At 41.0% G+C, this 15486-nt stretch overlaps 1 protein-coding gene across 1 annotated transcript in view; it reads right to left on the bottom strand.

The window, feature by feature from the left end:
- Window positions 1-9695: 9695 nt before the first annotated feature.
- Window positions 9696-15486, bottom strand: part of NEK2 (NIMA related kinase 2) — a 6770-nt gene continuing 979 nt past the window's right edge. The window contains exons 3-9 of the mRNA XM_015857356.2: window positions 15132-15373; window positions 14378-14460; window positions 14020-14146; window positions 13134-13353; window positions 12126-12180; window positions 11962-12032; window positions 9696-10151 (exon numbers count right to left, since the gene is read on the bottom strand). Coding sequence (XP_015712842.1) covers window positions 9928-10151; window positions 11962-12032; window positions 12126-12180; window positions 13134-13353; window positions 14020-14146; window positions 14378-14460; window positions 15132-15373 — 1022 coding nt within the window. The 3' untranslated portion in view covers window positions 9696-9927. The remainder of the gene's footprint in view (window positions 10152-11961; window positions 12033-12125; window positions 12181-13133; window positions 13354-14019; window positions 14147-14377; window positions 14461-15131; window positions 15374-15486) is intronic.

Raw genomic sequence — 15486 nt, 5'->3', positions numbered from 1 at the left:
AGAAAAAGCAAAAATATGTACTTATTTGATAAGCAGCATCACAGCATACCGATGTTGTTAATGCACTGATGTTTGCGTTTTGTATCACTATATTGAGATAAAATCACTGTCAGTGCTATCAAATACATATGTACTTATGCTGGCTGTTAAAAATCAATGAATTCCTAGATCTTCATCCAGCTGGTCTTCTGAACTTCTGTTCTTGTTGATTATGAGAGCTAACAACTTTGTGTCTAATCCTAAAAGGGAAAAAAGGTTTTCCATGTGATATTTTATATTTCTGGAGGTTTAACTGCAGCCTATGAGCACACAGAAATACAGCTGATACTGTTTGTGCTTGTGTTTCCCCAAGGAGTCTCAATAGGCTGGGCTGACATAGACCTCCATGGGAGGCAAGCACAGGGGTGAAATGATCTCCAGGTCACTCTGTATAAGTGAACATGGAATCAGTTGTGTATGTGCATGGCTTCCCCTGGAATGTTCACAGTAGTGCAGACAGTGTATAAGCTAGGAAGTGTTACAGGAGGGAGTGGAGGAGCTGCCTGATTTCTGTTATTACAATTAACCACCATCATATTTAATGGCTTCCTGGCATTGGCTCTGGCCTGAGTTGGCAACTGGGGCATCTGCGTCACTTCTGCAGTGCCACATGGCCCAGCAATTCCTACTGGGGTGTATAGCTTGGCTGAGTCTTCTCTTTGTTGATGTGAATCATCATGCCCCACATGCCATAGTGTCTTCCTGACCTTCTTTGTCTCTCTGTCTCACTTGCTGTAACTGTGTCACAGCCTGTTTGTGCTGGCTGGTTTGATAATGCAGGTCCATGGGCCATATATATCCCTCTCTGGCAAGCAGAACTCAACAGTTTGCATGTCACCTGATCCAGTCACAGGTAGAATAGCAAGTGTGGATCCCATATAGCTTTCAGTCTATGAAAAACCTCCCTGGGGCAGTCCAGGTGTCAGGACCACAGACAGAAAAGGGGGCCGAGGGTGGTTCTGTGTGTACTATCCTCAGCTCCAGGCAAGTGCTTCATCCTTCAGGATGCCCTGCCCCTGTCACAGAGCTGCAAGCTCAACGCAGGTGTCTTGTGTAACACTAAACACAGAGGCAGGCCAGTTTCATGTTCTGCATTATCTGTTCCACCCAGTGAGAGAACCCTGTGTGGATCTGTCCCTCTGGCCACCAGGATAGCGTGCCAAATGACCCTCCCACACAGCAAGCCAGCTAACCAGAGCAGCAGCACTCAGCCCAGCACCTCGACCTCAGAGCACTCCTGCACAGCTGTTTGTCTAGGATAGATGGAGCCTTCAGAGGGAGCGGTCAGCTCCAGCTTTTTCTTTCAAAACTCTTCCCACACAGCCTTTGGGTGTGCCTGAATGCCTTTATCTGTGAAGCCTGCTTGCAGCCTGCTGAAGCCACCAAGGAGGTAAAGCAGCTAATAATTAAACCTGCTTTTGCAGTTTTACTGCTGGAGAATGCTCCTGCAGCAAAGCACCAAGGAGAATACAATAGTCTTTACATCAAGAGATTGTTCAGGTACCCAAGGTAAATATTGGCCTGCATTAAATACGCTAATGTCTGTGCTGCTATCTGCTTCTCCTGACAATTTAATTACATTCAGTTAGTTCTTAAAAATTCTCAGGGCTGCTACTTTTAAAATAAAATGGAGAAATAGTTGCATTTACAAGATGGCTTGGAACAAGTTCTGGTTTGGGAATTTTCAAATGATCGAGGCAAATGCACATAGGCATCTGTTTGCACGTAGTCTTGCAGACAGGGTCATCTTTCTGCTGTGTGTTGGTTAGAGGCATCATAGTAGTGCACACACATGCACACACAGTCTAGGCAGATGCAATTCAGATGGAAAGTTAGGAGTAAGGATTCTTGGTTTCCAAAGACCTGGGAAGACACTATTGGTTTCCTGATGCTGGAGACTCATTTGTGGTCAAATTGTGCCACCCTGGGCTTCACTTGTTCCAGTAAAAAATAATGTGACTGTAAAATGCAAAAGAAATAATGTAAAATGCAAAAGAAATAATCCAAACAAACAAGACAGAGCAAAGGCAGCAAGAGGAAAAAAAATGCAAAAGCAAGTAACAGGCAGTTAATTATTTCTGCTGAATCCAAAGGTCTTGTCTACTTCTGCCAACCTCACTTGATTTTTGGACAGTGGGGCATTTTGTGTAGATTTCTCTTCAGCTAAAAGGGCTTATTAATAAGGCATATTATTTGCAATCGACCTAAGGGTACTGCTTCATGAAAACATTCCTCTCCAGCAAATAATGAAACACTTGCTCGGTTTCAAGTCTGTCCTCAAATGTTCCTGCTGGATGGGCGTTAAACTCGCATGGCTTTATTCCACTGAATCATCCCCAGGGAGAGCAGCAGTGAGGGATGGTGAGGGAAAAGGGTTGGGAATGAATGAACACTCTAAATCAAAAACACAGGACTTTGTATGCAGCCCAGGCCGCAATTGAATCAGTGATTCCCCTGGGGCCAGGATTCCTCCCACATTTACAGTTGAAGGACAAAGCCTTGTAATCTTCCCCTAAGCTTTGTGATCTTCAGCATCTTTCCTTGGTTTAAAAACCTCTCAGTTTGATGTATGGCAGATACCTTCTGGAGCTGTGAGCACCCATACTTCCACCCCTCTGGCGTCAGACAGACCTGAATGTTAGAAGGCTTAGCTTGGGAAGCTAAGGGAAAACCCTCAGCTTTTGTCCAGAGCTTTTAGTAGGATACTGAGATGGTAGTTTTTAGTAGGATGTGTTTTGCCAAAAAGAACCTGTACTTCACAGGTGCTCTAAAGGAAAGCTGGAGAAAAAATTATGCAATCTCAAAGGCAAGTTCTGAAGTTGTTGCTCCAATGCTGATCTTTAGGAGCTGTAGCATTGAAATAACCTCAATCTGTGACTCAGAGAATCTCACAACAAAGACTCCCGAATAAACTGTACAGTAGCTTTTTGAAATCTGGCCAGCAGCGATAGGCAGGTTCCAGGTCACGGGGAAGCAGTCTCATTCCCCAGTACATCAGCCCTGCAGTCTGCTGTCCCTTGGCTGCCAGTGTGTTCTATCAAGAGCAACCACAATCACTCAGATCCACATATTGGGAACGTTTCAGCAGTAGGTAAATACAATTTTTTACATGGTCCAATGCAAAAGAAAAACCCTGAACTAATATGCTGCAGTGAGCAACAACATCAAGAGGTCAGGGGACTTCTTAGCTGCAATGATTATTGGCCTATGGTTTCGCAAAAAATTCTCTCCAAAACTCATAGTTGAAGAAGCGATTATGAAATGGTCACACATTAAAACTTGTCTTTACTATATGCATCTTGAAAAAGCAGTGACATGGAAATCCTTCGCTTCCAACAATGCTGAATTAGGGTTAATGTCTCTACCATCCCAGACAAATGACAGCAAAACCCTAAGGAGCTGTAAATAAACTGTTGTTGTTTAAATAGCCACTCCTGCTCCCATGCCAAAGGAAGATTCACTCAGACAAAATAAAAAGAGGGGAAAGGGTGTCAGATATTATGACTTGATACCTTCTCAGTAATCTGTGTAGAATAACTTAAAATTATCCTTCCTATTTTTGAAGTAACCACCTCCTAAAACAAAAGAAAGTGCCACAGATCTGAGCAACCTCGATGAGAAGACAGAGCACGGAGTGCACACAGTGACAGCCTCACCCTGTGACAGTAGGAAGTCAGGCTATCAGGCTGTCAGTTTGAAGACTGGTATTAAATTAATTAAGACAATTAGAAGGGTGGATGTTGTCACAGAATGACCCAATAACTGTGAAAAGACAGTTGTTTTTTTTTTCTCCTAGCTGCCTGCTTGAAACAAAAGGCTCCTTGCCAAGTGATGGAAGTCCCAAATAAGAGTTTCCCTAGAATAATTCACTGGTTGAAAAATGTATAGTGCTCTTTTCTTGCATTTTCTTTTTTAACTTATCAAGGGCAGGAAAGGACCTCAGCAGTAGCCAGGTTCCTAAACATGTCACATGCAGCAAGGAGCAGGTAGTGCTGACACTGGGTACATGCCCAGCTGCCAAGGCTGAAACACAGCAGGATGATTTACAGCATGATAAGGAGTTTAGTGTGGCACTAAAAAAAGAGAGCCGCTACCATTCCTCCGAGGCTGAGTCACCAGGGAGAATGAGCCTGTAAACTGGGGAAGTGGATAATTATTCTGTGTTTGGCCAATAAAAAGGAGGGTAGATGACAGAACTGTGTTTGTGTACAGTGAAAGTTGTCCTTACCATTGCGAAGATTTGATTTTATTCTCCGTTATTCTTGTTGAGGCTTCCAACTATAAGGGAACTATTGGCCATTTTACTGTAGGGTCACTGGAAATATTTGTTCACAGCCTGGTTCTCTGAGATACTGGATTAGGAACAATGCTGACAGCATCTTTGGTAGTACATGTTTTTATGATAATAACAATAGTAAAACTGAGGCACTGCAGATATGGCAGGCTGCTTGTATACACTGTAAATCACTGCAATAATTGCAGTAAGCTTTGGATAATTGCAATAAACTTAGAATTGATCCTTGTTGCAAGTGCTGTCTCACTGCCAGAAAGTGGCCTTGCAGCTGGAATCTAAACTGTAAGAAACAGGATTAAAAAAAAAGGTGGTGATTAGAACATCTGGTCAATTGAAGCCAGGCCTCAGGATTTTATGTAAGAAGCTCCTGCAGAGCCAGCCTTGAAAGCAAAACTCATGGTTACTGCCTGGCACAAACCCAGGGCTGAGTTCCCTGGCTGGGCTTTTCTGTTCAATTGAGCTCATTCCCTGGAGCACAAGCAGAACACCAGGCTTCCAAGACAGTGATTAACCCCGCTTCTTGCCAACAGTTAACTGTTTTGTTTGCACCCACAGCCATGCCAGCAGCAAGTGCAAATTAGCAGCAGTTACAAGACCAGTCTGCCATGGATTCGTTTAGTCAGAACGTGAGACAGCAAAATAAACAGGGAAAGAGGTTAAGAACATGCACAAATGAAGGCTGTGGTTGTTCCTTCACGAATTCCCTTTCAGGCTTCTGAAATAAGGCTTGTAGGGCTCTGCCCAGACAAATTCCCTGTGCTTAGGCAGTGCAGGGTCCAGTTTTCGGTCCCTTAGTTAAAATCAGTAACAAGAATGAATAGTTTCATGGCCTTTCCCTATTTGAAAACATGTGGAGGTTCACTGGCTGTGGCTTTGCACAGAGGCAAAGTTCCGCTGTGGACACCAATCTAATTTTGAAACATCAAGTGTCAAAGCAGGGATTTGGTTTTGAGGAAAAGTGGGACATTTAGGGAAGGGAATTCTTGTGTCATCTTACACAGAGATTTAGTGACGTGCTTTTTGTCACTCACCTGAATTCATCACAGTGCTGATCTGTGCCCGTCGCATGGATGAGTGAATGAAACTGAATGAACGAACTAGACTGAATAAAAATAGATGATTGATACCTTACAGGTAGCTGGATCCATTCAGGTGCATCATATAGCAGCTCTTGTCTGATCACGCTGGTGCCTCTAGAAACCAGCATGACGGTGAGGAGTTTCTCCTTGCTTTCAGTTCACCAGGAGAGAGAAACTCAAAATGTGCCCTAAAGATAAGACTATAATAATTCTTATAAAGCTAAGTTATTTTTTTCAATCAACTGAATACTTCCTTGATTGTATCATTTTCTTTAATGCTAATGCTTCCTCCTGCTTTTAGTTGCAACCACAAAGCACTTGCATCCAGCTCAAGCTAATTCCATGGATCGTTGCCATAGGAGGTATTTGCTTCACCTCCCACAAAATCATTATCTGTCATGATCTGCCACTTGCCCTGGCGGCTTTGTTTGTGTTATCATCCAAGACTCAGAAAGCCCATATTATCCTTCCCCAGTGGCATCTAACGATTGATTAGTAGCAGTCAGAAAAGGCTTTAACTGGTAATTAGCTCTCAAGTCTGTCTGCGACTTTAACACCCATGTTTGTCAGGCATCTCTACTTCTTGGATGACCTAAACAGGTATCTAGCTCTGGGGTCACTGGAATATTCCCTGATGGTCTATGAAAAGCTGAGGGGTCAGGTATATAATATTACTTCTATTTGCAGTTGGATGAACAGAAAAAGCGTATTTGGTGTTCCACAGTACTACACACATCTCCAGAGAGGTCTGTCCAGGCTTTCCAGGGGGCTACTGATGTGACATCCTGTCAAGGAAAATCCGATTTCGTAGAAGCCAAGATTGAGAGCTCTACCTAAAGTGACTTGTCTTCACTTCTGTTAGGAAAGGTTGATGAATTGCTCCTGCTGTGTCTTTGGCAATGCTTAGTCCACAAAGAACAAACAAGTGTAAGTATTTACAAGTGTCTAATGCTAATGAAGTTGAAGTCCAGCCAAAGGTTCAGTGAATTTGAAGTAAAGCTTGTCATTGGCTTCCTGAGCTTCTGCTGTGTCCTTGGAACTCAGACTGACATATAGGTGCAAAAAATTGTGTTATGCATAAGCTTCCTTCTGCTGACCTTACAAGAGCAGGACCTGCTGAAAGAGCTGATCAATCAGTTAAAAAAAAAAAATCAAGTTTAGCAGCTACCCTTGCAAATAAAAAAGTTTTATTTGTGTGATTTGTCAGATTTGTGTGACCAATGGGAAAAAATCATTAACTCCAGCCATGTGTTTGAGCACCTCTAAAGTACCTGCCATACTCCTCATCAGTCTGCATCCTGCAGACCAAGTTTTATGACAAAAAAATGTGCATGAAAACTGACAGCAGAAACTGAGCTATTTATTATTAGTCACTGCATGTCATGTTCAGTGCTTGCTGTGTGAAGCACTAAACATCCGCTGACTATCTGTGTCTTGGATCTAATAGTTGAGAATGGGTGCAGCCTGGAAGCAAGATCCAAATGGCAGGAGTCCATTTTGCAGGATGCAGAGAACTGTTGTTTCCAATAAAACTTCATCCTTTTCTGGCAGCTGAGCCACGGAAGCTCGCTTTGTCTTCAAAAGAACTCAGATAAAGGCGTTGCTGCCTCACATACGGTAACTTCCCAGCATTGCTGATTTGCCTGAAAGTGAAATTAAATGACAAAGCGGTATGATGTGCTGCAGTTGGTCTGTGGAGCCTTTTAAAGTCGGAAAAGGTTAATATTTAACCTTCACCTAACTTTTCAAGTAAATATACAAATAAAACTCACTTATTTTACCTGATGTGGGTTATAATGTATACAGCTTTAATTATGCCAAAGTCTTCCATGGTGTTGGAATGGCTCTTTCAGCAGGTTCCCTGGGCAGGCTTTGGCTTCTTCTCACACCCAGAGCCACAGCTTTATGGCTCCTAGGATTCCTCTGGCTTCACACAAGTTACACAAGGAAAGAAAGGAACAGAGACTCAGCCCAAAGGCTGTCACTGCACCATCACTAGGACTGGCTGTATTTTGGACTGTGAATGTAATGAACTGGGAAATGAATTATCAGCACACTAAGAAGGGCGTGCAAACACTGGGATGATGAGAGGTGAAAGTGAGGGGCGATGTCTATTTCGGGTGAGGACAGTAGTGTTAGCAAGGAGCTTCTCTGCACTGTACCTCTGGGTAAATGCAGGTAAATTCTCACAGTAAACAGCTGTGGGTCAGTTTGTGGCAGAGCACCACCTCCTGGTGAGAATCGGTGAGAACAAACGGGGAAAATGTGTATTTCCCCCTTGAAAAACATAGAATTAGTTGTTCCTGAAGATTTCTCCCTCTAGCTGTTCGATAATCTGTACTGCATTAAAGGATTTATTGATATTCTTGTTTAGGAATGAGATTCGTGGTCCTCTGCATTTAAGCCTGATTTCTTCCAAATGTGTTATATCTGGTAGAAGTGCAGACCTGTAAAGGATCCCAGCGCTGTCTCTGAGCTCCCCTCTGTGATAAACCTGATAAGGATGGAAACTAAGGCACAGGACGGTCTTGATTAAGATCACACACAAAGGCTCAAGATCAGGGATTTGGGCCACAGTTTTAAAAAGTGGTGCAACTTCCCTTCTGATCTATCCTTCATCTAAATAGTGTCCTGTGTGCACAAAAAGTCTGTTATTTCAGAGATTGTATCATCTGAGTGCCCACAACTATAGACACTATTAGAATTCCTGATATCAGTACTATAAAGTAGTCAATATCTCACAGTATCCAGCAGTGTACATTATTATTATTTGCACCAACAAGTACAAAAGCATCCGTAGCCTAAATATACCAGTATCTTTTCTGAAACAAGACACAAAGACATACTTCAATCAGATCCTAAATTTTATGTTAGGTAGTGTGTCAGTGGTCTATGGGCAGTTCCCAACAGTTACAGGGCAACAGCACCATCTTGAGGTCACTAGAGAATCAAATGAAAAGAGAAGCTGCGGGTATTCTTCTGAAGATATCTTACTTCTAAATGCAGTAATTATTTCTTCTACTTACGCGGTCCAAGAGAAAAAAGCCAAGCCTTGTTATTAGTTTTGCCTTTTCAAAAGCAAAGTGCTTACAAGCATCAGCCAGTTAACGATAGACTTCCCTGTATCATTAATTACTCTTTTCTTGGTTGCTTTTACTTCCTCCTTTGACTACCTGTATTTTGCAGACAACAGTGACCAACAAAATACTTGCACCCCCCACTTTTTCATATTAGAAGTAAACTACTGCATATTCTACTCTTTGCTCTTTTATGGGCTGTATCTCAGCAGAGCTGCATTGCAGATTTTGCAGCTGAGGCACACAACAGAAAAATCTGCATATACAAGCACTGTGAAAATGCATGGATTCATCCTTAAATTAAGTGCGAGCATCTTAAACAGTACTTACAATAGAAAACATCTAGAATACCTCTTTAAATAGCAATATTGGCCCAATAAGACAACGCATGTTAATAAAATCAGCTGCTTTCTATCAATATGTTTTAAGCATTTCAACCCAGGCAAATGTTCATAGGTAATACATACCCAGCACTGGAGTTCCAAAGTATTCTTTTTTGTATTCATGAATCTGAGTTAGTTTATTAAATTTACACCACCTTAAGGCAATCAGCAGCCACTCCAACAGAGGATTGTGAGAGGAAAGATGAAGGCTGAAAACTTCAAGAAAATAATTATTTGCTATTCAAAGTAGAGTGCCCCTCCCCAAAAGATAGGTGCCAATATCCTGGATGGTGCCCTGGCCCAGGAGAGAGACCCATGGGTTCAGTTTACAGCACATTTTTAAGGTAAACCAATGAAGATGTCTTCTTCAAATACACACCCTGAACCACATCTTTCAGGAGCTGACGAAATGCCATGCAGCTGTCCAGGCAGCAAGGACTATAAACTCATTTCAAAACCTGCCTGATGGATGCTTTCCAGTGCAGCCTGCTCTAGGGAACCTGCAGAAGGGTCAGACAGGATAATAACCACAGGTCCCTCCCAACACCTATAACTCCATAATTCAGTCTTTCTTCCACTTTAGTAGAGGAAGGAGATGTCAAAAAATCATTGTGCTCTTTTGAGAGCCAAAAAGCATTCACAAGCAGACAAAACTTATCCACCTATGAACACTTTTATCAAGTACTGTGCGTTATGTGCAACATGATTTTAACCCTGACTTCAAATGTCTGTACTTTTTTCAGCTAAGTCTTTCACACCAGATCTAGAAAAATCTGTGTTGCTGTATTATTATTATTATTTTTTGCAGAGAAACAGCACGTAGTAAATAAGGACAAGAAAAAAAAATATATTTTTAATAACATAGCTCAGTTTGTTTGATATCAAAATGACCTGTTTTTGTGACATAACCTCTTAGGCCCTTAGAAAAAATAATTTCCATAAAGATTTAAAATATGTTTTCAGTAGGTTCCAGCTTAAAAGAGGAAGGCATAAGTACCATCCTATACATATAGCCATCTCTAAAAAGATAAATACTGTACACCTATGTTACAGATTCAGCGCATGCCCAAGATTTGCCTGCTCTTCAGTTGATAGTTCTTTTCCAGTTCACACAGTGCTTGAGCTCGTAGGTTCGCAGCATATAGGCGTCTTTTGAGATCAGAGCATTTCCCTTTCGGAAGGGGACAGTTCTCCACATTAACTGAAGGCAAACCATTCTCTTCACTCCCAAAGTGGACCTTCTTCTTTGTTGTAGAAAAGGGGAGCAGGAGTGCGTTATCTTAAGAAACAAACAGAATCTGAATTAGCGCATCTCAGCATTTATCGCTTGGCTTATAACCTTTAATCCTGTCACCCGTTTTGTTAACTATGGATCCAAGTAATCTAATTAAATGCATCTCGGCCTACGGCAATAATTCTTTCTCATTTTGGGGGGAAAATTTGAAAATGAGCTTTTAAAATGATTGCAATAGAAGGGTATATGCACTGCAGCTTCTGAAGAGTGCTTAAGGAAATACCACTTTGAATGAAGAGAACTGTTCCTCTGCAGAAATAACATTAGAACATGCTCATGGAAACTAAGAAGTTTGGTACTCCATTTTAATGTGAAGTGAGCCACACAACCAACTTTGAGGAAGAATTAGGAATTAAGAATCTGTGTGAGACACAATCCGGTGATGAGAAAGAGCATTGAAGCAAACTAAAGAAAGTAGCAGCAGGTGATCTTGTTAATTTATTGCAGGTGAATTTCAGACACAGTGTTACAAGAATGCTATTGAACGAATGGGAAGCACAGAAAATGTTGGTAGAGAAATGTCCAATGACATGGTCTAGGGCTGAAACTAGAGCAGGAGCTTGTGACTCTTGCAATACGTTTACTTCTCTGCACAGTCTGTTTACAGATGTTAGCTACACCAAGTGTCTTTGTTTTGATACTAACAGACAGTGTTTGAAAATTGAACGTAGCATGAAAGAGGGATAGAATGGAAAGAGAACAGAAGGAAGGGCTGAAGCTTGTTTAGCTTTATGCTTCCACCAACAGCAGAAAGCTCAAAACAAGTTTAGTTTTTATTTAATTTTACATTCTTTAATGGATCAAATAGGAAATGTTGGGAAAAAGAGGATTCTTAGAGTAGATGGTATATTATAAACACTCAAATAGTACCAACTTCCAGGAATGTTTTACTTGTGTTCTTTCACACTATGATAACCATTTCTTGAGGGGAGCAACTTCAGTTTTATTTATATTAGAGGCAGTGATGCGTGCTTATCTTGCTTTCTCTGTCTAAAACTAAATAAAGATTTTTTTGCTTCATGTTAAAGGATATTCACATTTCTTTGTTCTAGTAGTATTACTTCAGATCTTGTGTTTAATAACCCCATCCGAGATTTTTTACTGTTGCTCTTCCTAACAGAATAGTATCAAGTATGTTGGTCACTTATACTATTAAAGTGCAATGAGCAGAAGACACAATAAGTTATTATGGGGAGGATTTGAATATTACCAAGGCCAAAGTGAGGCTCCAACACTTGTGAGCCAATAGATCCTACAAAACAGATGTAAATAGTCAAGTATTATAGCACATTGTCAAACACATTTTTGGATCTTGTGAATTGAGCTGAACTAAATTAATAACACTTTGTATTCTGAGCCTAAGTGAGGCAGTGATCACAGCTGGATGACTTGCAACAAATATTAGCTCCCACTCTGAGGGCTTGAGAAGTTGAAACTAAAGATGAAGTAATTTTTATTGAAATTTACTATGTCAAAGATCCATAAAAAGGACAACTAAAATAAGTACAGCTCTGAGGAGGTTTGGATTACAAGTCAACACTTATGTTAGTTCATCACAAGAATCTAATTAGCAACACAAAAAAACACAAGGCTGACAGTGGCCGCTCACACTGATAAGTGAGCATTGTTCACATCTTCCTGTAAAGCAGAAAATCAAGAGTCTCTTCCCAGGCAGAGATAATGGGGTTTTCTATTGCTACAATGGGACTACATACAGCACACTGATCATGAGTATTCTTCTGGTCATACCAGCCTACATCTATGAATGCAAGTGGCTCCTCGTATGCCTGCATACCTGGACCATCTGCAGAAGATGATGTCCTCTGCTGTTTGTAGAGCCTGTAGTTCCTCATCAATTTTTCAGCTCTGTTTTGAAAAAAAAAAAAAGGAAGGTTTAAGCTTTTTTTTGTTGTAAAGCTGTAGAGCTTCTAATCTAGGCATTATAGGTCAATAAAATACCTAGCAAGTTTGTCCTCTGCCAGCCTCTCTCGAACACAGAGTTCCCGTTCTCTCTCTGGAAGTAGAAATAGGATAGCATGTAATGTTTGAAGGTAATATTAAAGTTAGAAGGATCATGCATGGTACATTTTCTTGTGGAAAAAAAATACAGTCGTAATAGCCTGCCAGATGTTCTTATCCTCTGCTGCTCTATCTCTAAACAAAGCAAGGTAACTGCTACGCAGATACAAGCTTCACAAATACATTAATAAAGCACCAAACAAGTGCTCTTAAGCATGTTGGTTGTTCTTCAGGAAAAAAAAGTAATATATGCCACAATGAAGCTACAGCAGATTTCTGTTCTGCACATTATCTCATGGCAAACATAATGCCAGGACTAAGTATTTAGATGCCAGTTGAAAAGTCAGCTCTCAACAGTAGCTGTTATTCAGGCTCAGAAAATCATAACTGTAGTTGAAACCTATATAGTAGAGCCTGCTACATATGTAAAGAAGCATTATATGTAGACAGGAAGTCCTAACACCTCAGCCACCTATATTGTTCCTCATGTAAGCTACCTGTAGAATGCAGCTTCTATGAAAGCAGCTGACTATTTACTCAAGTATATTTTACTCCAACATTAATATATAGCCTAAGGTGAGCATAAGGCTAGTGTTCATCTGCACAGAGTACATGGAGATCAGCCTACACTGTGCAGCACAGAGGAGTGTATTTGGACCCTGGTTTTCTGCATACTTTGCTAATCACTGCTCAATTTTAATAGTCTTCACAGACCAGGCTTACATTTCTGAACTGCCAAGTACATCTTAGCAACTGAAAAACAAGCTAGTATAGATTTTTTAAGGCCAAGCATTCTTGTTTTAGTCTTTGGATAGTACCAACTACAGGAGTGTGACAGCCTAGTGCATTGAAATGAGTTTTGAAAACAGTCTACATTTCCATCATCAGCACTTATTCTTTTGGATCAAAGTCCCATTGCCACCCCCTTCCCAAAGAGAAATTTCATACGCTCCAGTCGTTGCTCTCTGTCCTTAATGGCTTGCTCTCTTTCTTGTAATTGTTGCTCCTTCAGCTTCAGTTCATTCACTGGAGCATCCAAATGCTGCACCCTCTCTGACTCTCCTGATCTCCGGCCTCTTTTGTCAGGATTTTTTCTCTGCTCTTCTGCCACTAAATCTGCTATCAAGGGATGCTGCAGAATATCTTCAACAGAAGGTCGGCAATAATCCTAAAGGAGAGAAGTTACCTATAACTCTCAGCTGTAATCAAGATAAAATTACCACAGATCCCCAAGTAAGATGCATCCCCAGGTGGAAACCAGCTGATGCGCTTTAGAGTGAAGGAGAAGCTGGTTAAAAGAAATAAATAAGCATGGAAAGGGCAACAGCTAAGGTCTGGCATGCTGTACTAATTTAACCAGACAAAAGCTGAGGTAGGAGACTGTTACCAGCCTTCAGCACCAGAAGCCACAAGTCTGGCTATCCCAGCACAGGTATCTATTCCTTTCAGAGCCTAAATGGGTGGGGAACTTGAAGAATCCACATCTGTTAGAGATTTAGGTTCGTTATACAGCTTGGTGGAACAATTTTAATCCTAAAGTTAGGCCTTGCTGAAGTATGTCATTAGATAATTCCAATAGGCCATACTGAGACACTATTTCACACCCTGTTAACCTAGAGTAATTCTTGAGCTGCTGATGCTGCTCACTCCCTTCTTTTTTCTTTTTAAGTATAGTCAAAGCAGTGTTTCCCACCTTTCTAAGCAGGTAATATTGCTGGTGACAAGATGATGGCAACCACTGCTGCAGATTAGATTGTTTCATAAACTGAGGAGGAAACCCAGTACTTCAATACTAGCTCATATCATAGGCAGAAAATTAAGAACTGATTCTTACCTTTAAGTTCAGCATCTCTTTGAGAAGTTCATTCAACTGCTCTGAGTAACGATACGGTATTCGTCTGAACTTCCCCTCCCTTATTTTTTCTGCCAGCTCCTTCTGGTTGTAAGCTGTAAACGGAGGCCTGAAGAACAGTATTTTTCTTGAATTATCTCACTAGTTTTACAGGACTTATTTTCATTCAAGTGTCAGACTAAGAAATAAGCAAAGACTGCTTACTCACTGTCAAGGCAAGTACAGAAATAAAAACCTAGGACTCATCCCCAAATCCTTTAAGCTCCTCTTGATATGAAGAGTAATGATATGTACATTAACAGTTACGCTTCCACATTACTTAGCACTCTACTATACTTACGTGAGAGCACATAACTCATAAAGAAGACACCCTAGAGACCAGATGTCTGATTTCTCATTGTATGACATGTGGTTAATTTGCTCCTAAAAATAAATAAATAAATAAAAGAATAAAATCTTTATTAGTTTATTAACTAAGACTTTTCTCATATTACAGCACCACCCCCTCCTGTTCCAACCTGAACTTATCTCTGGTTTTTGGGGTTGCTTCTGAGGAGCTTATTCATTAACATCCATAGCAATTCTTACTAGCAGTACCTTTAGTTATTGCAATAGCTAATAACTAAATAACTGTTGTAACAACTAGAGACTGAAATGCTGCATCAAGTCCTCAACTGACACAACCCCATATTTCAGCCACATTATTATTTTCCCAACAAAAGAAAAAAGCCAACCCATTGTATCAGGGAAATAACTCTTGCTCATTTCTAATACAAATTGAAACCCCACTCTCAGCAGGTAATTTAATAACCTCTTTACACTGATACTACAAAACATTCTATCTTCCCTGTTCCTATTACAGCTCAGCTTACCTCAATCATAGTTCCAGCGTACAGAACTAAGCTAACTTCCTGCAAAACAATCTTGTCTCTAGAACATACATACGCTTTATGAGGCACCTGCATTTAAGACATGCAGCTCCTCATTAAATCCTCCAAAGTATTAACAGACTCTGAAACCAGCACTAACAAAAAAGACAGACCTTGGAGGGAAGAAAAGGGAGAAAGAAAAAAGGGAAGAAACAGAGGTCTTACTGGAGACATATAGTACGGGGTCCCAACAACAGTTTTGGCAAAGCTGGTGTCATGATGCAGTATCCGAGCCAACCCAAAATCTCCCAGTTTCACGTTCTGTTTGCCATCTAGGAAGACGTTGGCTGGCTTTAAGTCACGGTGCACAGTGACCCCACCATCGCTCCGCCTGTGGCACTCCTTCAAGGCCAGCGTCAGCTGGGTCAGCACTCTGAGAACAAAGCTTTCTTCCAGGTAGTGCCTGCAAAAGATGAAAGCATTAAGAATTGTTCACGTACACTATATGGCGTACTTCCATTTCACAGAACCACACAGAATCACAGAATGACCCGGGTTGGAAGGGACCTCAAGGATCATG

The sequence above is a fragment of the Coturnix japonica genome, chromosome 3 (assembly GCF_001577835.2).
Source record: "Coturnix japonica isolate 7356 chromosome 3, Coturnix japonica 2.1, whole genome shotgun sequence".
NCBI lineage: Eukaryota > Metazoa > Chordata > Aves > Galliformes > Phasianidae > Coturnix > Coturnix japonica.
Note: the sequence above shows the minus strand (reverse complement) of the source record. Positions and strands in the feature narration are given on the sequence as shown.